This window comes from Drosophila novamexicana, unplaced genomic scaffold, assembly GCF_003285875.2.
Source record: "Drosophila novamexicana strain 15010-1031.04,08,12 unplaced genomic scaffold, DnovRS2.1 tig00000870-arrow-arrow-pilon, whole genome shotgun sequence".
NCBI lineage: Eukaryota > Metazoa > Arthropoda > Insecta > Diptera > Drosophilidae > Drosophila > Drosophila novamexicana.
Window position 1 is genome coordinate 1,032,598 of NW_020824830.1, and position 23,448 is coordinate 1,056,045.

Consider the following 23,448-nt stretch of genomic DNA (forward strand, 5'->3'; position numbering starts at 1 on the left):
GCGACTAATAAAGTGCAAATAACATAAAACTCAAGAAAAAATAAAAAAGCAGAAATGGAATTGTGCAATAAATGATATTAATTATAATATGCCAGTCGAGGCAACAAGAAAATGTGAACACCAACATCAAATTCAACTACGTGTTGCTTAAATACAAAAGCGGCCTTTTATTGTTGTTATCTTATATATTTCGCGTCGCGGTTTTCTTTAATATTTTGCAAACGAAAGAAAGTGTATACAAATACTTATATACGTATTAGTGTGTGTGTGTGTGTGTGTGTGTGTGAGTGAGTGAGTGTGAGTGCCTGTTAGTGTGGCAAAAGTTAACAATATCAACAACAACAACAACAACATCGACCGACAACTATTCAAAATGACTGTGTGGAGCGATTGCAATGCTAAGCAGTCATTTGGCATTGGTGAGTCTGATTTTAGCAAAAAAAAAACAATAAATAAGATTAAAAAATCAAAGAGCAAAAACAAACTCAGATACTTTTAATGTGTCGAAAGAATGCTTAGAACACGCAACATGTACATTATTTCCCAAACATGTTATAGCCGCAACAAAATTGTTTAAACAAAATGTTTAATTTACTGCTACCTTTTCCTAGAACAACAACAAACAATACTTTCGGTGTGGGTGCGCTGCGTGGTACTCATTTCCAAAAAAAAAAACAAAAAAAAAAAAACAACAACAACTTGCGCTCTCATTGCTCTCTTCTTGCCTTGTGCTCAAGTGCGAGTGCTACGCTGACTTTGGTTCATGGTTTCTGGTTCCCCTGCTGCGTTGGTACGGTAGTTTGTTGTTATTGTTGCACCTCTCCCTTGCATTCGCCGGCCATGTGGTCGCTGTGTCAACATGCACAGACACAGACTTTCCTCTTGTTCTTCCTCTGCGTGCACATTAATTTCGTTTTTCTTTCGATCTCATCCTATTTCGTTGCAGCCTCCGCATCTACGCGTCACTTTTCAACACAGGCAAACATATATATTCAGGTCTGCCTGTCTGTTGAGCACTCGTAAAGCTGTAACCTGTTTTCTATCGCCTGGTTGCACTCACTTACACTTAAATGTACACACACACACACACTTACTTTTGTGTGCATGCGAGAAAACAAACATCCATTTTCCATGCACAACAAATTCTAGTCTATTCATTGGCAATGACCATGAAATGGCAATAGTAATATCTTTGAAATGCTCTCATCGACCTGTGTGTACGTGTGAATTTGTTTTATTATTGTCGGCTCTTTTGTTTGTTGACCTTTTCGGTGTTCAATAGATAGGTAGAGTGCACATACATATGTATACATCGTATGTTCGTGTACATATGTATTTGCACATCACTCTCGCAATCGAATTAACTGTTCATTCACAACACTCATAAAATTTGTTTGCGCTTATTATATGTTCACAAGTTTGTCTGCCCTGGCCCCGCTCTGTATATGGTCTCTTTCCCTGCTTTGCTGCCCAACACTGTCGAACTAATTTCAGCATGCGCCCAGTAGGGTACACTGGTGGGCGTGGGTGCAATAAACGTAATCAAATTATGCGGCCTTTCTGTACGTAAAAATATGAAAATGATATAATGTTAGATTACAATCGGCATTGAGCTTAGTTTCATTTGTCGCTATTGTAATGAGAAACTCACATATATGTACACATACATATGCATGCATATAGATATGTATGTATATTTATTAATATTTCTAGCTAAAAGAACTTAACACTAAAACACGTTTTAAGATTTGCCCAAGTTATCCTTGCGGCATGTGCTAGCCGTTAAAATGTGGCCATAACGCACACAACAAACACAAACCATTTGCTTATCAACAATAGTTTGTTGTTGTCTTATCGCAAGTTTGTATTTTATTTTTATTTTAACGCCTTCGTCTTATAGTTAAGGCACTTAGCAAATACATGTGTCTGCATTTGTGTGTGTATGTGTGTGTGTGTGTATTGCTGAACAACAACAATGCAACGCATTTCGAAATGCGATAAAAATGCGATTCGCTGTCCCACATTTGAGCAAATAATAGAAAAATTTCTTAAGCTTTTGTTTGTATTTATTTATTTATTCTTTTCATTTGTCATTAGATGCTTGAAAAAGGCTCAATTTGAATGCAAAGCAGAAAGCGCACGCTACCCCCACCCCCCCACTGATCAATGTGTGTGAGCACATGTACACGCACACATTCACATGCACGCACCCACACTCCACTGTACGCTCTCTGCTTTCTCTCTCTCTCTCTCTCTCTCTTACTCTCTTTAGCCGCCTGTCTATTTGTGTTGATTTGTGACATGCAGCAGTCGCCGTCAGGCATTTACTCTGCTACTTCAATGTTCATTGGCATTGGTTGAGCGTCTGCTGCACCTGCGACACTGGCCTGTCCCGTGCTCCTTCTACCCCCACCTTGCTTACACACTTTTTCTTTTTTACTCCTTTTGCTATTTACACTTGACTCGGCGCTTTATACGATATTTTCTTTAGTAAAAGAGAGAGAGAGAGAGAGAGAGAGAGAGAGAGAGAGCAAATGAGAGTAGGCAACCATGCATTCTACTTCTAAATTTGAATAGCAACAACAACAACAACAACAAAGACGACAACAAGAGCAAAGCAAACGTAAAACTTAATGAGGCCCTGCATTGAAAAGTAAGACGTGATGAGAGGGATCGGGTTGAGCTGAGTCGAATTGATGAGTTGCTCTGGCTCCATGGCTTTGGGGTTTGGTTTTTCTATTTAATTAAAATTTTCTTGTTCGTTAATTTTTGTGGCGCATGAAATGCCTTTACATTTGCATAATTGAAAGTGCTTTCCATTTTGATCCAGCGGCAAATTTTCTGGCATGACAAAGCAACTCCAATGCAGCTGACCCCAACACATACAGACATATGTGTATATGTATGTATATGTAAATATGAGAGTTGCCAGATTTAGCACTTGTACAAATAAAATTCCATTTCCCCCCACCCCGACTGTTTGCGGGGGCTTGAAACTATCAACAGCAGCATTCGAAAAAATCACAAAAGTACCTCCTCCCCTCCCACCCCTCCCCTCCCTGCATGAACACATCCCCCGACAATTGTGCAAACTACTCAAAGCGACATCCACTTACATTTTGATATCTACTTCCATTGCCCCTTCCACTCTCCGCACGCACTCGAAAGTCAATCTGCGCTTTCCATTTTGCAATCCAAATTGAAATTTAATCGCAGCCATTGCCATCACATCTACCCTTGGACACGAGACTTTATTGCTCTATAAATCGCCAATATCAAGAGATTGTCGCATCATTTGTTGTCAATTGTAAATTGGCATTTTCCAATCGTGGAAAGCTGGAAAGCTGGAATATTTAAGCATAAATTGTGTAGAGCGCAATTTCTGTTCTCTGTGGAGAATCGAATCTACGTAGAAAGCAATTGGATTTCACTTGGCATCGACTGAGTCATTCGGCATGCCGCATAAATGTCTCGTTATTGAGAACTTCTAATGTTACGATCAAGCACTCAATGTCCACGAACCCTGGGTTAACAGTATTGCATGACTCAGGAGTACAGTCTTTGAAAATATTATACATACGTATGTACGCATATTCATATCCTATTAGATACATTAGCGTTGCCAGATGGGTAAAAACGTAAAAATAAATCGAGTAAAAAAAACCTTAACTGATTTTTGTAAGAAATTAACTAGTTTATAAGGAAAAATTAATTTGGATGGATGTTTGTTAGTAAAAACGGACGCAAAATGGGTGCAAAACAGAAAATGCTTGCTGTTCAAATACTTTTGTGTGTGTCTGTATAATTCAAACCAACTACTTTTAAGTTGAAAAAAGTAAAGAGATTTATTTGTATATTCCTATTATTAATAGAGTGAGAAGTACTGTATATCTGGACTACCGCAATGCGCTAAAAGGCGTTCCTAGAAAGCTTAAACTGGCCATAAAAGTTGTATCCTTCCTGCCTGTAAATATTGTATCTTTTATTTTGACCCAAATGGGTCAAGTTTGTGTTTACATTTCCACATTGTCGCTCGGCATCGTTGTTTTTATGGTTCGCTCCATAATAAGAACTACTATCAACAGTTTTTTTTTTTGTACCGCGTCTAATTTTTTGAGTAATTTTTGTGAGTTTTACGAGCGCGGCGCCATTAACTGTAACTGTCAACTGCACATAAAATCTTATCTTCAAATTGGTTTTGTTCTCTTTTTCTTTATTTATCTTTTGTGTCTTACCGTATAACTGTCAGAATGTTTTGTTTGTTTAATAACTTTTGCAAAATGAGAAGAAAAAAATGTATAAATACAATGGAATTTCTGTTTCGACATGCCCATAAAAAGCGTTACGCTAAACTCTCGAGAGCTCCCTAAGATATATACTTTTGAGGTGTATATAACATATATGCATATGTATGTATGTGTGTACATATACATATGTTTGTATAGGAGAAGCTTCTATTATTAGCCAGACGAGCTGAGACTTAACCGTTTGAGAACCATTATAATTGACCCTCAAAACTCAGCTCGCATATACAAATGCACACACACACATATAGACATGTACACACACACAAACATAACCATAGCTTAGCTACCAGCTAAGAGAACCGAGCGCCAAGATCAAATGAGCTTAGAAAACAGGCTGACTTAATGCGTTACAACGACAACAACTAAAACAGAATTGAATTAGAGATGAGCAGCAGTCACTGGAACAGAATGGAATTAGAGATGAGCAGCAGTCACTGGAACAAAATAGAATTAGAGATGAGCAGCAGTCACTGGAACAAAATAGAATTAGTGATGAGCAGCAGTCGCTGGAACAGAATAGAATTAGAGATGAGCAGCAGTCACTGGAACAAAATAGAATTAGTGATGAGCAGCAGTCGCTGGAACAGAATAGAATTAGAGATGAGCAGCAGTCACTGGAACAAAATAGAATTAGTGATGAGCAGCAGTCGCTGGAACAGAATAGAATTAGAGATGAGCAGCAGTCACTGGAACAAAATAGAATTAGTGATGAGCAGCAGTCGCTGGAACAGAATAGAATTAGAGATGAGCAGCAGTCACTGGAACAAAATAGAATTAGTGATGAGCAGCAGTCGCTGGAACAGAATAGAATTAGAGATGAGCAGCAGTCACTGGAACAAAATAGAATTAGTGATGAGCAGCAGTCGCTGGAACAGAATAGAATTAGAGATGAGCAGCAGTCGCTGGAACAGAAGGCATTTAGAGATGAGCAGCAGTCGGTGGAACAGAATAGAACTAGAGATGAGCAGCAGTCACTGGAACAGAAGAGATTTAGTGATGAGCAGCAGTCGCTGGAACAGAAGGCATTTAGAGATGAGCAGCAGTCATTGGAACAGAATAGAACTAGAGATGAGCAGCAGTCACTGGAACAGAAGAGATTTAGTGATGAGCAGCAGTCGCTGAAAAATATAGAATTAGAGATGAGCACAAGTAATTGGAATAAAAGAGATTTAGTGATGAGCAGCAGTCACGATGATTGATAAATATACTAACGGGTCTTTCAATGATTTCTTAAGATTTTGATTGTTATTCGACCGCAATGTCCGCAACGTGCGAATGATTTTATTCCGGTTACAATTCCACAATAACTATTATGCAACATGTGAAAAATTTAATTGGTTGATCGCGAGCAATATATGAATTGCTCATACCAATTCGTGAATCCGAGTTGTGCACGGAAGTTTAGTATGAATTCAGCGCACATTTTTTATATGTTTCAGACGCAGACAGCAACCCCTTTATAATGTGCATATACCGAAAATATAGGTTTAATTAAGTAATTAAAAATAATTTAACGCTTTCCATTGGATTGATAATGTTTTCTTACAATTGAAACATTAATTGTCGCTAATGCGCTGCCAACTTAAAGGTATTTATATGTTTGCCGTCTCTTTTCATCATTTTTAGACGCTTTCGCCAAAAAATATCTATATGTATATATCGTCTTTTTGCTTCGTTTTGTATTAAATAATTCGTACTTAAGATTATCTTATAAGATTGAACTAGATCTGCCTCATTTGGAACTTCTCTAAAACTAACGGATGGAACTAGCATAACAAATATACTATATCAAAAGCATTAATGAACTGGTTCACAAATGATTCTCTCGGGCTATGCTCAATACTATCGACAACTATCGACACTTCATTAAAAACTATAATTCCGTTTTTATGCATCAGCTATGACGACTTGGAAGTAGTATCAGAGTATCACCTGGGATTTACGTGTGCTCCTCAAGCAGCTTATATACTTCTTAGTATGTAAACCGTCAAGCCGCGTGCTATTTAAACCTGAAATATCCAAATGAGCCGCTGTCGTCCAGTCACGATTGTGTTTTCTTTTTATATACACACACATTGTTTGTGCGTGTGTGTTTTGTATGCTTGTGTGTGTGTGTGTGTGGGGTAAGATGACGAAGCGTCGTTGTTTTTTTTTACTTGTTGGCAATTTGTTGTTATTGTTATTATTATTATGATGATTGTTGTGCTTCATATTCTAGGCAACATTGGCAGCAGCAGCTTCGAGCTCTGTTTGCACATTTGCACGTGCTGCCACGCCCTGTTTAAAGAGTGGAGTGAGGAGGGGGGGGGGGGGGGGGGGGGGGGGGGCACATTCAGCTGCATCCGCAGCCAACAAAGTCGTCTCCCTCACAATTGCGCTCTTTGTTGCACAATTTGTCCACAGCCTGGCTGGTCGTAAAGTGTGCAGAGGAAAGGGAACTCCTCTTTGTGGTCGTCGTTGTCGTCTACCTGGCTTTTACCTGGCTTATGCTGGGCTGTCTGTGCCCTTTTTTCTCCCACCATTCAGCCGTGACTTGGCCTGTTGCCAACCCTCACCAGTTGCATTTCATTATTCACGATTGTTTCCGTTAGACCGATATAGTTATAGGTCTGGCTAGAGTTAACAATCGCCTCCTGCTGCCTGATCGCGTGCATCAGCAAGGGAAATGAGTTCGATTTAATGACCCTCCCATAGCCGATGTTGCCGAGCAAGGTGTGTGCCCCGCCCAATGACTGATTGGTTGACCGTCGTCGACGTCGTCGTCGTCGTCATCATCATCATGATGAATCATTCGCCGTTTCCCAGAAATTGAGTGCTTTATGCATTGACGTTTAATAATCTTGCATAAGAATATTTTAAGTTTATGTATAATCGCTTAGTGTATTGAAATTTAATACAAGTAAGTTACAGAGAGAGAGAGAGAGAGAGAGAGAGAGCGAGCGAGGGAGAAGAGAGAGAGAGAAAGCGAGAGCTCAAAGTTCTCGACGAGCAGATACATTTGATTGCACCATAAATACCCATTAAAATAAGCAGAGAAATAATAAAATGCTATTTTTGATTCAATACAACAAACAATTAAAAAAAAAAGAATAAGAAATTTTAGTGATGATGAAAGCCACTTAATGATACTATAAAAATAATGATAACAAAATCTATTATTATTTTAAAGCAATAAACCGGAAAATTCAAATAAATGAACATCAAATTAAGCAAGATTGGGATTTAAAAGCAGAGCATCCAAACCCTATATATCTAACCTACTGACAATTTTAACTACCTCTTTTAACAGCAGGTTAAAGCTTGACAGCTCAAATGTAGCTCAGATAAGTTGAGAGCTGGCTACAGGGTATTCCCTGGTCGGTTACTCCCATATTGTTTTCCTTTAACCGGCACTAAACAACCAATTTCCTCATTTGAAGCGTAGCTGTTAAAAAATGCGCATTAATTCGCATTCGCAGTCGCAATTTTTGCGCATAGACTAAATTTTGCTCGCCAAGCTCGACTGGTTTTTGCAATTGACCCACTCCGTGTCCAACTTTCCATGCAATTGGGCAGATAATGAATAACTCTCTTAGTCTCAAACAAATGTTAGTGAATACAGAAGCGAGCGAATGGAAAATAAGAGTGATCTGGGGAGTGCAAGACTCGAAGATACCCTGTATATGCGACTACACACTAAACACACAGCAAACACAAGCACTCAATGATATTTGTCGATATTAATATGAGAAAATGTTATAGAAAAAGAAATAAATGAAAATAATATAAGATAATATGATGAAGATTTACAATAAGCCGGGATTTCGGAAAATTCCACCCGCATTTGTGGAAAAATCGGGAAAAAATGTTTGTATGAAACTTTTTTGTTACCCATGCGATCGGGCTCAAACTTATTTTCAAAGATCTTTGTGAGAATTTATTCGATAAGTTTTTGGCTGGCAAATGCGGGGTTTAATGAACGAAAGTTTATTCTACAGCTTTCAAGATTCTCACCGCAGGACTAAAATGGGCAACACTTGTTTCTATATGCGATGCACTTAAAATATATTCTTAAATCGAAGTGTAGATCAAGTGGGGTAGATTTTAATTTCCTGCAGCGTGAACTTAGTTGAAAGGTAGTTATTAACAAGAAACGTGTTGCACGGGCAAGGCCGGGCAATAACCTTTAGTGATACGTAATATTTATGCTATTTTTAATGCAATACAATAAAAGTTTATATTTAAAAAAAAAGTGTTACATACGTTTGCACAAAAACATAATACCCTTTTACATACATTTTCAAAGGGTATCAAGAGATACCTTTGCAAATTGCTGCCACTCATTGCTGTTGTTGTTGCTGCTGTTGTTGTTTTTCGTTTTATGTGCTGTGGAGGTCGTTCTTGCTGGTTATGCTCGTTCATCAGAGCCACAGAGACCGCGTGTCGGTCATTGGACCGAGACGCCGTCACCAGCAGCACCACGAGCAGCACCACCAACGCCACCACCCGGGGCGTGTTACGCGAAGGCGGCAGCGTTTTTTGTTGTTGTTGTTTTTTTCTGTTGCGCTGCCTAATTATATCTACATACATACATATAAAAAATGCATACACATATGCATATGCGCATATGTTGTTATGGTTGTGTGCAGCTTTCGTTATCGGGCGAGGAAGTGATGACGATGTCGCCAGCGAATCGACTTGGTTGACCGTCCGCCAGTTGCATGACTGTGGTGACAGCGGCTTTGACTCGATCCTCATCTGCTGCTGCCCCGCCCAGCCCCGCTCTGCCCCGCTGATTGCATTTCTTCATTCTTTGAAAATGCGTCATTTAACTAGAAGTTTATCAGCTTTATGCTGTGTTGCATAGGAAGCATGCAGTCAGAGATAAATCTCACGTAGAACGCTGGGGCCATTGTTATCAGCCCCATCCGCCGGGCAAAGCGACAACCCTAGTTACCGATGCCCAGCATCATATACATATATGTATATATATATATTTTTGCTAACTATGTAATTGATAACCCTCGCCCCAAATTGCGCCCAGTGCCAGATCGGGGCTTTGGCCGAGCTTTAATCCGACTGAGCTTTAATTTGCCCTCACATAGCTCAGTTTAGCTTAACCAACGAGCCGCGCAACAGGTGATTCCACTAATAATACAACTATATATATATATATATATGTATATATTCATTTTTTATTAAATTTCATTTATTTTCGTTTACAGCCAAATGCAACTTTGATCAGGATACGAAGCCACATCGCCTGAACCTGGATGTGGGCGATGCTGTCATAATTCTCAAGGAGACCACACACTGGTTTTACGGCTACAAACAGAAGTACGTATACGGATTATATAAATCCAACCATAATCTCTCCTCTAAACCAACATTTGCATAACTGCACTTTCACTTTATTTACATTCGATTTACCACTTTGTGTGCTCTGCTTGTCAGAGACATAGATAACATTAGATATCATTAGATCTCATTAGATCAAATTAGTTATACATTGGTAATTGAGGAAGCAATTTGTAGAGTTATATTGTTCTGTTAGACATCTTGATAGGGTCCGTGCATACTGTGGAAAGAGTCTAGTTTAATAGTCTGTCTGTCTCAATTACAAGTTTCTTATCTTAAGTTCAATGTTTGTTTGGAATACTACTCAAGATTGCTTCTGAAACGATAAGAACTTGCAGTTTTTGTTTTATTTATCAATAATATAATTAATAGTTATTTGTTTTTGCACTCAAGTCTTTGTATTATTTGAAATGTTTTTAAAACGAGATAGATCCAGCTGTTACAGAGTGCAGAACATTATAATCTTTGATAATTCTTCTCAAAATCATCTGAGCTAAATACAATTTCTAGTAAATCCCTATATCTACTATATATCATAATATATATAATATATATTCTATATGTATAACGCCTGGCGAACCCAACCAGGCTTGGCGAAACATAATCTATTCTTTTTTTGTTGTCATACAAATTTATGTTATTTTTGGCCCAATGCAATACACCTTAAAATCGTCTTGTCTTTGAGTAAATTTACTTGCCAAAGGCACTGAAAGACACTGATTTGATTAATGTCTGCTTTGAATCTCGTTCCGGGTCTCGTTTCAAGCATGCCCAAGATCAAATGTTACTAGAAGATCTACGAATTATATGTTATAAATGGAAAATATTATTTAGCGAAATAGTTGAGTCACAATATAATGTTTGTTATAAACAGATTTCTATATACAATTTATAGATTTCTACATAATATTTCAAATAACAAAAAACTCTTTAAAAAAAGATGTTTGCAAAAAAATGCTTCTTTTATTTTTAGATTATTTTAACATCAAGGATTTTAAGTCTTGAACTTGTTTTGTGTACAATTATAAATTTATTTAATGTTTAGGAAATGCGAGAAATTGAATTTTTTTCATAAACAATTGTAAATAAATGTGTGTGTACATATGGAAGAGGGCGAGGGTTGTGAAAAGTCTGTTTCCGTCGTCTCTCTCCCCTCTCTCTCTCTCTTTCTCCCTCTCTTTATTTCATCTGCCCTCCCTCCTACAACTCAGTTTGTTTTCAAGCAAAAACAAGAATAACAATAGCCACATTTCTGGAACAACAATGCGAACGGAAACGGTTCCAGAATTGTTCACATGCATAAATCAGGTAACCAGCTGTTGGCCAAGATGTGTTGTTTACTTAATCAATCTCTGTTGGAATCTGTGCCAAGTTGCCCAACACAAGATGCGCTCTCGTCCAGGCTAAACAGATGCGGCCATGTGGCAAAAACTTCCATGGAGATATTTCAAAGGGCACAGATAAAATTGATCCTTTTCACAATTTGCTTTTCAGTATCTGTTGTATTTGGTGAAAGAGGTTTTTGTTATTTATCTATGGTGTGTCTGCGCTTGGACACGCACTTGAGGCAGCTCTGCTGTGCCTTATCGTGGACAGAGGCAAAACGAAAACAACAACAAGAGAGAGAGAGAGAGAGAGAGAGAGAGAGAGAGAGAGAGAGAGAGAGAGAGAGAGAGAGAGAGAGAGAGAGAGAGAGATATACAGTGGCCACAAAGAACGAGAACTACATCACGATTGGCCAGCTGACCTTTTCCATATTTCTGCTGACCCATAACCCAGACGCACGCAGCCAGACACGGCGAATGCAGAGCACGACATTCAGTACAGAATTCAATGTTGAAAGTACAGTGAAGCCAACTGAAAGTGCATTATATTTTTTTTATAATATAAAAAGAATTACTTGAGTTGACTTTAGTCAAACACAAATTGGAAAACTCATACGACTTTTGGCTTTGATTTATTTTTGCGGCTGTTCATTAGCGCCGGTCTTCACTGTGCTTAGGCATTTATTACTGTGGAGCGATAAAAAAAAAATGAATGTTGTTGTTGTCAGAGTGTGAGGCGCATTTAAAAAGAAATTCAATGCGTCGTCTTGATAACCTCTTTGGTCCGAAATTCGTATTTGTTGTTGTTTGGCTAGCGCGATTGTTTATTTATAGTAAAATATCAATTTTAATTGTGCATTTTCTCACGATTTTCAAACGATAAGCAATTCGAAAATCCATGAATTCTCATGCCCAACCAATTGATGCCGTCTCCGCCCCAATACCGAAGGTCACGCCAAGTCCGGTACCTGTACGAAATTCCGTGGAATAATTTGTCACAGTTCAACAAGAAAAACAGAAAGAAAGGGCTATCTTCGGCACGCCGAAGATCGAGTACCCTTGCAGTCCCAACCTTTTCATAATGCTTATAGTGCTTTGCCCGGGAAAATAGTTAATGCCGAGTTTGGTCAAGATATCTTGATAAAAAGGTTCTTAATCAAAATCCTAGTAATCGACCGATCGTTCCTATGACAGCTACATATATGATATAGTAGTCCGATGTGAATAAGATTTTGCAAAAATGAAGGGAGCATAGTAAAATCTCTAAATGCCGTGTTTAATCAAAATATGTTGAATGACAAAATAGTTTTCCATACAACTTCATTTTCGACCGATCGTTCCCATGGCAGCTATATGATATAGTGGTCCGATCTTAATAGGATTTTGCATATATATGAGGAGCATAGTAAAACTAATAAATGCCGAGTTGGTCAAGATATCTTGATAAACAAAATGTTTTTTGATACAACAACTTCATTTTCGACCGATCGTTCCCATGGCAGCTTTATGATATAGTGGTCCGATCCAGCTGGTCCTGACATATGTACTGCGTGCAACAGAATAAGGGACTTCTGCAAAGTTTCATAAAGATAGTTTTAAAACTGACAGACTAGACGGACAGACGGACATGGCTAGATCGACTCGGCTATTGATGCTGATCAAGAATATATATACTATATGATCGGAGATGCTTCCTTCTGCCTGTTACATACATTTGCACTAATACATAACACCCTTTTCCTCAGGGTATACAAAAATAGGCTGAAGAGTCGGTTAACTATCGGTTAAATATGCTGCGAGGCCTACTGATTGATGGTTCCCCAGTTTTGTTGTCTCGGGCAATTAAGGCGGCCACCCCGCATGTCAAATGCTGAATTGAGCCAAATTGAAGCATTCCATTTCATTTGCGAGTGTCACACTTTGCGCGCACTTCCTCTGCCCCGAGGGCATCCCGAACAATGTCCACTCGAGGGTTGGATTTGGGCTTGCGTTGGGTAATTCATCAGAATGAATTGTGTCATGCTGCAGCTATAAACATATCTTTTATGTATATGTACATTCAGATAAAGGCAAAAAGCATGCGAGGGCAACTCTTAAAATAGCTGAATTGAATAATTTGTATATATGAAAGCTTGAAAATTCTATTTTTTCGATTTGAACTTGAACTCAGCAAACACAAAGCCAGGATTTGAAAAGCATATATAAGAGCTAGAGTCACCAAACTTGACATATAGCTTCTAAAATAGAATATATATATGCATTTGATGTTGGAAGAAGAGGGTTTAGGATATTTCCTAGTCGGGAGCTCCCGACTAGAACCTCTTACTTGTTAGCTAATTTATTGATATTATTCTTGAGCATCTTAGTCTACCTTTAAAATAATGGGTTTAACATACTTAACATTGCTTATAAAGTTTTATAATAATTCGATTTAGCTTTTCCTTAGCTGAATACTTCATCTAAGTTGGGAGATCGATGGGATAGTTCCTGCGAAGTCTCCATCGCTTTCTTCTGCATGATAAAAACAATCATAGTTATATGATTTAACATATGATATACTAATGAAATTTGTAAATGTATTAAGCACTTGGCATATTCAATAGATTTATTTATTAATTTTTATATATTTATTTAATTTAATTTTTTAATCCTATACAGAATCAAACTTTGCTTAAGCTTTATATTCTCAAGTAATCTATTTGATATTTCCTGCATTAATATTGTTAAATTTCATAATACAAAACTCCCAAGAATAAAATATCTTCAAGTGGTTTCTCAACCAATCTTAACTCAAACTTTTGCAGTCGCCCCAATTTTGTCTTTCACATTATTCTTATATATATATATTTTTTATAAGCACACATAATTGTCAAAGTATGTCTGTTTGTTGGTTTAGCGACCGACCATATGCAGGCCACATTTTAATGGTGTTGTCTTCCTTTTTGGTTCTGTTTCCGCTGCAGGGAGAAGCAAACACGCGGCATCTTCCCCAAGAGCTATGTGCATCTGTGCGAGTACATCATTGTCAATGGCGAGTATTGCATACAGCGCACCGATATTGTCGAGGAGATCACCAAAGTGCTGCTGGAGTGGGGTGGCATAGCCAAGAGTTACTTTTTGGTAAGCATTCGTCAGACTCTAATTTGCAGTTGAATTGACTTTTGCTTCTCTCGCGTGCAGAGCACAAATCCCGACTTTCAGAAGATACGACGTAAAATGAATGAGCTGAATAACAACAGAGCTGCCCTGATCTCCGGCAATCTGCCGCTGGACGAGATGCGCAAGGTGAAGCTGCAGGCGACGGCGCAGATTGACACCGGCAACAAGCTGCTGGGTCTGGACATGGTCGTGCGCGACGAGAGCGGCGACATACTGGACACGAATGCCATCTGCACCACGGAGCTGTACGAGAACCACGTGCATGCGGTGCAGCGCATAGAAAAGGCAAATGTGAGTCAACAGCTTGTTATTCAATTAATTGTACCTATCTAAGTCTCCATTCATTCCTCGACAGCGTTTGTCCAGCGAGCGCGAGACGACGCGCGGCCTCAACAAATACTCGCACAACATACTGCTGCACGTGAATGCGTTCGTGTGCAAGTTTCAGGAGGACTCCGATCTGCTGTTCACGCTCTTCAACGGCGACACACACAAGCCCATCAGCGAGAACTATGTGGTGAAGTGGTCGCGCACCGGCATTGCCCGGGACATCGATCAGTTCGACAATAATCGCGTGCTGTTCACCGATCTCAGCCGCAACGATCTGAGCATCTCGAAAATGTATCTGGTGTGCTATGCCATACGCATCGGTTCCATGGAGATGAAGGACTCAACCGACTCGAAGCGCACCAGCATGAACATTGCCAACAGCGTCCTCACAGCGGCCAGCCGCAAGCATTCGCAGCTGTCGGTCAACTCGAACGGCTCTTCGGGCAGCGCCAGTGAGTACATGATGCGTCGGCCGTTTGGTGTTGCCTGCAAGGATTTAACGCCCATCATCAGTAAGCCCGAAGACTTTCGGGGCAATCTCGACCTGCCGTTCATCATGTGCGAAAAGGACACGCTGGATGGCACGCTACGCAAGCTGATCGAAAAGGACGTTGGCAAAATCGAATCCAAAATGGCCGTTACCTTCGAGGTGCTGCGCGGCGACATCAAGCAGATCAAGGAGGACTTTCCGCGCCTTGTGCACACCAATGTGCCGGTCGCACGTAAAATGGGCTTCCCGGAAGTCATACTGCCGGGTGACGTGCGCAACGATCTCTATTTGACCGTTTGCAGCGGTGAATTTGCGCGCATCGCTAAAACATCGGAGAAGAACGTGGAGGTGACCATATGCGTGGCCAACGAGCAGGGCCATCTGGTGCCTGGCGTAATGAGCATTGGCGCCGGGCATCCGCCCATCGATGAGTACAAGTCGGTGGTGTACTACCACGACGACAAGCCTAAGTGGCAGGAGACTTTCAAGATACACGTGCCCATTGAAGAGTTCAAGCAATGCCATCTGCGCTTTACGCTCAAGCACCGCAGCAGCAACGAGCAAAAGGATCGCTCCGAGAAACCTTTCGGCCTGTCGTATGTGAGACTTATGCAGGCAAATGGCACCACCATACCACAGGGTCAGCATATCCTAGCTGTCTACAAGATCGATCACAAGAAGTACGACAAAACGCTGGCCAATAGCTACATGGAGCTGCCAGCGACCACAGCTGAGCTGCTGGGCACCAAGCCATCCATAAGTGGTCTAAGTCTCTTGCCCAAGGATCAGCTGACCATCGATGTCAATCTTTGCAGCACAAAGCTAACGCAGAGCGGTAAGATTTTCCAATTACTATGATAAGTCATGATAAGTCAAATGTTGAATATCACACCGAAATGTGAAGATAAACCTTAAACTCCTCTTGTGTGAAGGTATCTAATCTATCTTTGCCCTCCTTATTCCAGTAAGCCTGTTGGGCTTGTTGCATTGGTCAGCGCACAAGGAGACGTTGGAGCAATCGTTAAATGCGTTATCCACAGTACCCGGCGAGGAAGTAGTCAAGTTTCTGCAGGACATATTAGATGCGTTGTTCAACATACTCGTGGAGAACGATAATCCCGACAAGTACGATCAATTGGTCTTCATGAGTATCATTCATCTGATTGAGACGGTCTCGGATCTGAAGTATCAACACTTTTTGTCCGTACTCGATGTGTACATCAACGAGAGTTTCTCCGCCACGTTGGCCTACACGTAAGTGTTGGGATCATACTGTATACAAACCGTAACTATAATTTGTATTTCGTATTCTATATAGAAAACTAATGGACGTGCTACAGCGCAACATAAGCGATGCGATCACGCCGAGCGAGAAGTCTGCCGATGGCATTGAGCACGAGGAGAGCGCCGCAGTGCGTCGCCTCTACAAGACGACACGCTATCTGCACTATGTGATGAAGTTTGTCATCAGATCGCGCGTGCTATACGCGGCGATGAACTGCAATAATGACTATGTGGACTTTGCCGCGCGTCTGCAGGAGCTGCTCAAAATGTTCATCGATATGATCGGTTGCCCCAGCAATCTGCTGAAGTCGGAGGGCGCACTGCTAAAGAATCTGCACATCATAGCCACCGATTTGATGGAGGTTTTCGATCAGGTGCATCTCAGGTGCGTTAGAGAGAACTTCCATGTGAATGTTGAAAAATATATATACTTTTACGCATACTTGCAGCATTTCCATTGTGGAGATTTTGGAAAAGTTTCCGCCACGTCGTCTTACCCAGTCGAAAATGGGCTGCATCAAGGACTTTGTGGAAACGAAGCTGTTCAGCTCGCCAAAATGCCGCGCCATACTGTTGCCCGTGTTCTGCAAGCACATCAAGGATCATCTCGAGAGCAAGGAGGAGGTATGTTCTGTGCCAGCCAGCTAATGCTCTGCTTGTGCCACTAATTAATAATCCATCGGGATTTGCATATTGTTTATAATCTAATGCATCGTTTCAATTTTGTGTTCGATAAATGGTCTTGTGTATGCAACAGCAAGATGCAAAATTAATACATAACACGGCACATGTTCAACTCAAATGATCGAAAAGTAACTAATTTCAATTAACTGACAAAAAAAAAAGTCAGCGCTTTTTTGTTCAATTTAACTGATTTTGTAATTAAACTGATCTTACACTAATCATATACTCGATTGCCATTGTCATATTCCCAAAAAAAATATTTATAAAAAGCGCTTTGCTAATATATATTATGATATTCTGATAAATCAAAGCGCTTGACATTGAATACCATCTGCTACATCAGATCATTCAGTTTGTCAATTGGACATGTGAGCTGTCTTAATTTTGCTCAGTTTCAATCTAGATATACATATTTAGGTATATATATGTGTAGTATATATATATACATATAAATGTGTCTGTAGCCTTTTGAGATGATTTGTTAGTTAGTTTTAAGCATGCTGCATCCATATGTGTTCTTTATACTCTTGCAGAGGGTAATATAACTTGGTCATGTGCCAAGGCTCTTGCCTGGCATAAATAATTGATAAGCATCAGACTGTTTTATGATATATGTATCTATCTTTAGATGTACTTATCTTTATATTTTTTAAAGATTTTATTTATCGGTGAACTGTTTTACGGTTCGAAACAACGTCTCGCCTGGCTTTCTGTATTATTGTCAAAACTACTTGACTTTACTAGCTCAGATTACTGAAAATATCGTTAATTATTTTCTACTTATCTGTTTGAAAAATCATATCATTATAATATATAATATAACATATATAAATGTTATATTGCCTGCCTCTGCAAGGGTATTTGATCTTCGGCAACCCGAAGGTAACAATTTTTTCTTGTTTTTTTTGATGTTGATTAATTTGGACTGCAACTGATTGAATATAAATTGTTTTGTGTCTGTTGTTTATTGTCACGTGTCCCCTAGGCTTAAGCACCTTGTAAAGTAGTCGCAAGCACATCAAATATATGAACTATATGTACTATATATGTCTTATCTAAACTGTAAGTGTGTAAGTATTTAACTATGTACCACATACAAACATGCAATGAAAATTCACTTAGTTAGCGCTCAAATTGTGTGTTTAGCGAGAAGATCTCACGATCATCAACGTCGTTTAGTTTTGTTTTAGTTTTTTGATTGTTTAGTATAGGCATTATATACATACTATATGTGCTTATATTTTTACCTTAATCATGATATTTGTCGGGCTTAGCTGTTTGTTGAGCTCCTTCACATCTGACGTCATGTCTGTCATAGATGCTTCTATGGCAGCTACATATGGCAACTCATTAAAGCACCTCACACCTCACACACACCCAACCACCCAACCACCCACTTGTAACTGACCAACACGGTTCTAGTTATCCATACAATATGCATACATACACAATTATATATATCTAAAGATTTCAAGCACCGCACCAACACACACACACACACGCACCGTATATAATGCGAATGTATGTATGTATGCACATCTGGAACGTGCACCTCTTTAATATTTATATATCTCTCTCTCTTTCTCTTCATTTCTCTATATCTTTTTGTCACCCCTATATCATTTGTCTGTATTATTATATCTTTGGCTTTATGATCATAATCGTATTATTATATATATATATGCCTTAAATGCCTTGATATCATTATGATCAACCTAATGTTTTCCAATGTTTCTCTTATGTGCCTACCATTTGCGTGTATCGAAATCAAAAACTGATTCACTCGATGTTGGGTGCGTTAAATATCTCGTTGTTTTTTTTTGTTCTTGTTGTTGTTGTTGTTGGTTCACAATCATAACTTGTGTTATACAAATAGGGTGACTCGAAAACCGATATCTGGCAGCAAGAAAAGAATCTTTCGAAAGCCGCTAAAGTGCTCGGACAGAAAAAATCCCACCTGCACACACGAGAAACGACTGCCAATAAAAAGGTAAAAAAAAAAAATACAGAAACACAATCAAATTGTGCACCAAACTCAGATCTATGTAACGCACGTCCAAAACTGAGCTTCAGCTGCCTTTTGCGTTGTTCCAATATATAAATCTCTTATATATTAATTTAAATTGTTTTATCATAATTCTAGTTTAAGTTATGTTTAGCTTTTTTGCCATTTTGCACAGCCGGTGATTGGCGCACTATACGCTCAATGGCTTTTAATTTGTAAGCTTTTTTTTTTGTGCCAGTGTGCGAGCAATGCGCCAAGCTTTCGCACACGCACACGGCTCACGCACAGCTGCTGTGCTGCTGCTGCTTGGGAGCTTTGAAAGCTCACTAATACTTGTGCACTGCTCGCGTGTTGGTGTGCGCCACGTTTGTTTATGTCAATGCCAGCCCACGCAATTATCAATGTGTTTTACTTAATTTACAACGTTTTTGTGTTTTTTCTATATTTTTATGCACTAATTTAAATTTAATTTCTTATGCGAAGTACAGCTAGGTCAACAGCTCTCGTGAGTTCGCGTGTTTTGATTATTTCTAGGATATTTTTTGACTTCTCAATCCATGAAGAAATTCCAAACTAATCTGTCAACTTTTGTCGCTAGATCGCGGAGTGCATCAACATAATGAACAACATCCTGAAGCTGCTCTATCGCCCGGACGTGGGACCCACGCATAATGATGTGCGCGACGTTATGATCATATTGCTGCGCCCGGTCATGAAGGCGGCGCATTCACTGGATCGGGATACGGGCGTGGTTGGCCAATTCTTTGCCATAATGCTGGGCATATTGCAGCGGATGGATGCCCAGCATTACAAGTATTTCGTCAACGATCTGCACCAGCACGGCGAGCTGAAGGACTTTGTCATCGAGATTCTGCTCGTCTTCGAGGAGCTGGTGTCGCCGCATCAGAAGGCGGTCTTTCCGCGCGACTGGATGGACATGATCATGCACCAGAACACGGTTATACTCGGCGCTCTGCAGCAGCTCAGCATGGTCATCACGGACTATTTCCTGTGCCCGGTGTTCGACAAACAGATCTGGTCGAATTTCTTCCAATGCTCGATTGCGTTCCTGGTGCAGTCGCCGCTGCAGCTGAACGACTTTAATGACAATAAACGGCAGATAGTCTTTGCCCGGTATCGGGATATACGCAAGGATACGGCCAAGGAGATACGCAAGATGTGGTTCCAGCTGGGCAAGCACAAGCCCAAGTTTGTGCCACAGCTGGTGGAGCCCATACTGGAGATGAGCATGATACCCGAAACGGAGCTGCGCCGCGAGACAATACCCATTTTCTTTGACATGATGCAGTGCGAATACTACAGCTCGCGTCTGGAGGTGGAGAGCTACGGCGACACCAAGCACAACAATTCTCACCACAAGGGCAACTTTTCCGAGTTCAAGACGGCCATGATCGAGAAGCTGGACATACTGATTGGCGCCGGTAAGTGCTCTGCTTGTAGCCATTCCTTAGCTAGTTATTAATAGTGTTTTCTCTCTTCCCGTCAGGCAAGGGCGATGCCGAGTACAAGGAGCTGTTCAAGAAGATCATGCTAGAGTACTGTGCCGCGCACAACACGCTCAACGTGGATGGCACCAGTTTTGTGAATATGGTGACACGGCTGATGGACAAACTGCTCGAGTATCGTTTCATTATACAGGACGAGAGCAAGGAGAATCGCATGGCTTGCACATTCTCGCTGCTGCAGTTCTACTCGGAGGTGGATCTCAAGGAGATGTACATACGCTACGTTTATAAGCTGTGCGCCCTGCACATGGAGTTCGAGAACTATACGGAGGCGGCGTTCACCCTCAAGCTGCACACGGAACTGCTGCGCTGGAACGATACGGAATTGTCGCCCCAGCTGCGCAGTTATCGCCATGGCAGCTGTCGCACCCATCGCGAGCTAAAGGAAGCCCTCTACTTTGAGATAATGGACTACTTTGACAAGGGCAAGCAGTGGGAGTGCGCGATTGATATGTGCAAGGTGCTCGCCCAGCAATACGAGGAGGAAATCTATGATTACATCAAGCTGGCGGAGTTGCTAAAGCGCATGGCCCAGTTCTTTGAAAAGATACTCAAGGAGCTGCGCCACACGTCCGAGTACTTTCGCGTCTGCTTCTATGGACGCGGCTTTCCACGACTGCTGCAGAACAGAGTCTATATCTTTCGGGGCAAGGAGTATGAGCGCCACAGCGACTTCTGCTCCCGGATGCTTGTGCAGCATCCACAGGCAGAGCTTATGCAAACGCTGGAGGCGCCTGGCGAGGATATAACAAACAGCGATGGACAGTTCATACAGGTTAACAAGGTGGAGCCCATTATGGACGCTGCCTTCGCCAAGTTCAATGAGAAGATCATCTCCAATGAGATTGTCAAGTATTTCACCTCCAATAATGTGCACAAGTTTCAATTCTCGCGCCCCTTCCGCGACAGCACCGGCGGCGGCACCATGGACGATGTGCGTAACCTTTGGCTGGAGCGCACAGAGCTCGTTACGCAATTCCCACTGCCCGGCATATTGCGCTGGTTTCCCGTTGTCGATTCGCATACGTTCAAAATTTCACCACTGGAGCGTGCCGTGGAGATCATGAAAGACACCAACAAGGATATCCGACAATTGGTCATACTGCATCAGAGCGACGAGAGTCTGCACATAAATCCGCTCAGCATGAAACTCAATGGCATTGTGGATCCCGCCGTTATGGGCGGCTTTGCCAAATATGAGGAGGCATTCCTAACCGACGAGTATTTGGAGCAGCATCCCGATGACAAGGAGCTTGTCGAGGAGCTTAAGGAATTGATTGCCCTGCAAATCCCACTACTGCAATGTGGTGCGTTTCATCGGGATTTTCTATTTTTTAATTTTCATGCTTCTAATCATGTTTAATCTGCATCTGTAGCCATTCGACTGCATCGCCAGAAGGCGCCGGATAGCCTAAAGGCGCTGCAGGATCACTTGGAGGGCTGCTTTGCGGACATGCAGCAGCACGTGGAATCGCGCTATGGACGCAAATCGTGCGATTTGAAAATCGAACGGGATTCGGTGATCATGCGACGCACCAACTCTTTCCTGCCCGCGATCTTTGATGCCAGCAACAATCGCTTGTCCGAGACCAGCATGGGCTCCTCTGAGTAAGTGCCGAATAGCTCAAGCCACATATATTAAGTCAATCCTAAGTTCCGCTCCAATTGCAGCAGCGGATTATCGAAGTCAACCTTTCTGCCGCGACCGCCAACAAGTTCCATCAAGTCCACGCTGGCCAGCTTGAGCTTCAACACTAGGTAAACGCTGATTAATCAAATTATTTAAAAAAAACCCTCCTCTAACTAAAATAAAAAACAAAATCCAATTCTTTTTAACACTTTTATTGCTGCTCGCCGTTTTTAGTTTGAGACTTTAAGTTGTTTTCCTTTAGTTTTGTTTGATTTGTTGCATGTGTTTTATTATTGTTTTGTTTTACTTTTGTTTACTTGAAATTTGTTGCTTATTGTCTACGCTCACATAGACCTAGCCTTGGCCACTCACCCAGCACCAAAGGCAACAAGCACAAGGACAAGACGCCCGCCAAACGGCGCTCCATGAAGAAGGTATCCAAACTCAGCTCTACGACAAACTTTGCGGTTGATTAACTTTCTGTCTTTAAAGGATCGCGAAACATTGAGCTTGCCGGTGGCCAATTGTCAGTGGTATACGCCGCCGCTGACCACCATAACGTCCACGCCCGAAAAGGAGATCAACACCTCTGTCAATTCGTTGGCCAGTGCTTCGAACAGTTCTCTAAGTGGACCCAAAACGCCCGATCCGCGCGTATTAACAGAAGAGGTCAGTCACAAAGTCCTCCGTTTCAGCTTGAACCTCCACTAATTTGCCCCTGCTTCTTCCAAACAGCTGACACCCAAACGGCCGCTGCGCTCCGAAAAGGAAAAAGAACGTCGCCTCTCGCGGCCAGCCAGCATTGCCACGCCCACGGCTAGCATTAAGAACTTTGCGGACACACGCTCCCTCTCCGAGAGCAGTAATCGCAACTCAGTTGGTAAGCATCAAGAGAGAGACTAACTCCTGCAGTTGGTAAACATTTTCTTTTGAACATGACAGAAACGACCGATTCCACGTCGGAGGAGGACATACGACCACCGCCTTTGCCCGCCAAGACGCGCGACTCCACCGATTTTAGCAGTTTGACGCACAGTCTCGACTGGAATCCAAATGGTTATACAATGTTAAATGTGCTGACCAGCAACAGCACCACCAGCGGCAGCATTAGCACTACAACCATGACAAAGACCAGTATTACAAACACAACGTACGAGTATTTGGAGGCCACAAATTTCAGCATGCCGGGCATACAAGATGCCAGCAAGCCGCGCCCTCCGACTCCGCCGCCAAAGCCATCGCGGCACAGTAAACACATTCCATGAACGAACAGCAGACGTAACTGCTGTTTTCAGTGCTGCGCCATATATAACATGAAAATGAAACGTTGTCAATGAGCAAGCATCGAGTGCCAAATATTCCTGTTACTAC

The 23,448-nt window shown here is 41.2% G+C and overlaps 1 protein-coding gene across 2 annotated transcripts; it reads left to right on the top strand.

Annotated features, from left to right (window-relative positions):
* Positions 1–298: 298 nt before the first annotated feature.
* On the top strand, positions 299–23,350 carry LOC115764623 (dedicator of cytokinesis protein 1). Of its 2 annotated transcripts, XM_030707786.1 has the most exons (17): positions 299–419; positions 9,512–9,623; positions 13,933–14,089; positions 14,150–14,419; positions 14,484–15,783; positions 15,914–16,202; positions 16,267–16,617; positions 16,682–16,856; positions 18,793–18,906; positions 19,520–20,363; positions 20,429–21,754; positions 21,824–22,055; positions 22,119–22,205; positions 22,430–22,511; positions 22,570–22,746; positions 22,813–22,957; positions 23,020–23,350. In XM_030707786.1, exons 1-17 carry the CDS (start codon positions 374–376, stop codon positions 23,340–23,342), a joined length of 6,030 nt encoding a protein of 2,009 aa, XP_030563646.1. In that variant the 5' UTR covers positions 299–373; the 3' UTR covers positions 23,343–23,350. The 2 variants fall into 2 exon arrangements, with proteins under 2 accessions (XP_030563646.1, XP_030563648.1); XM_030707788.1 differs by lacking the exon at positions 18,793–18,906.
* The last annotated feature ends 98 nt before the right edge of the window (positions 23,351–23,448 follow it).

Excerpts from the sequence above, each read along its gene's own strand:
- LOC115764623 (XM_030707786.1), top strand. The coding sequence starts at position 374 with ATGACTGTGTGGAGCGATTGCAATGCTAAGCAGTCATTTGGCATTG. Across the intron at positions 16,618-16,681 it reads TTCGATCAGGTGCATCTCAG|CATTTCCATTGTGGAGATTT; the intron begins GTGCGTTAGAGA and ends GCATACTTGCAG. Across the intron at positions 22,206-22,429 it reads AGCTTGAGCTTCAACACTAG|ACCTAGCCTTGGCCACTCAC; the intron begins GTAAACGCTGAT and ends ACGCTCACATAG.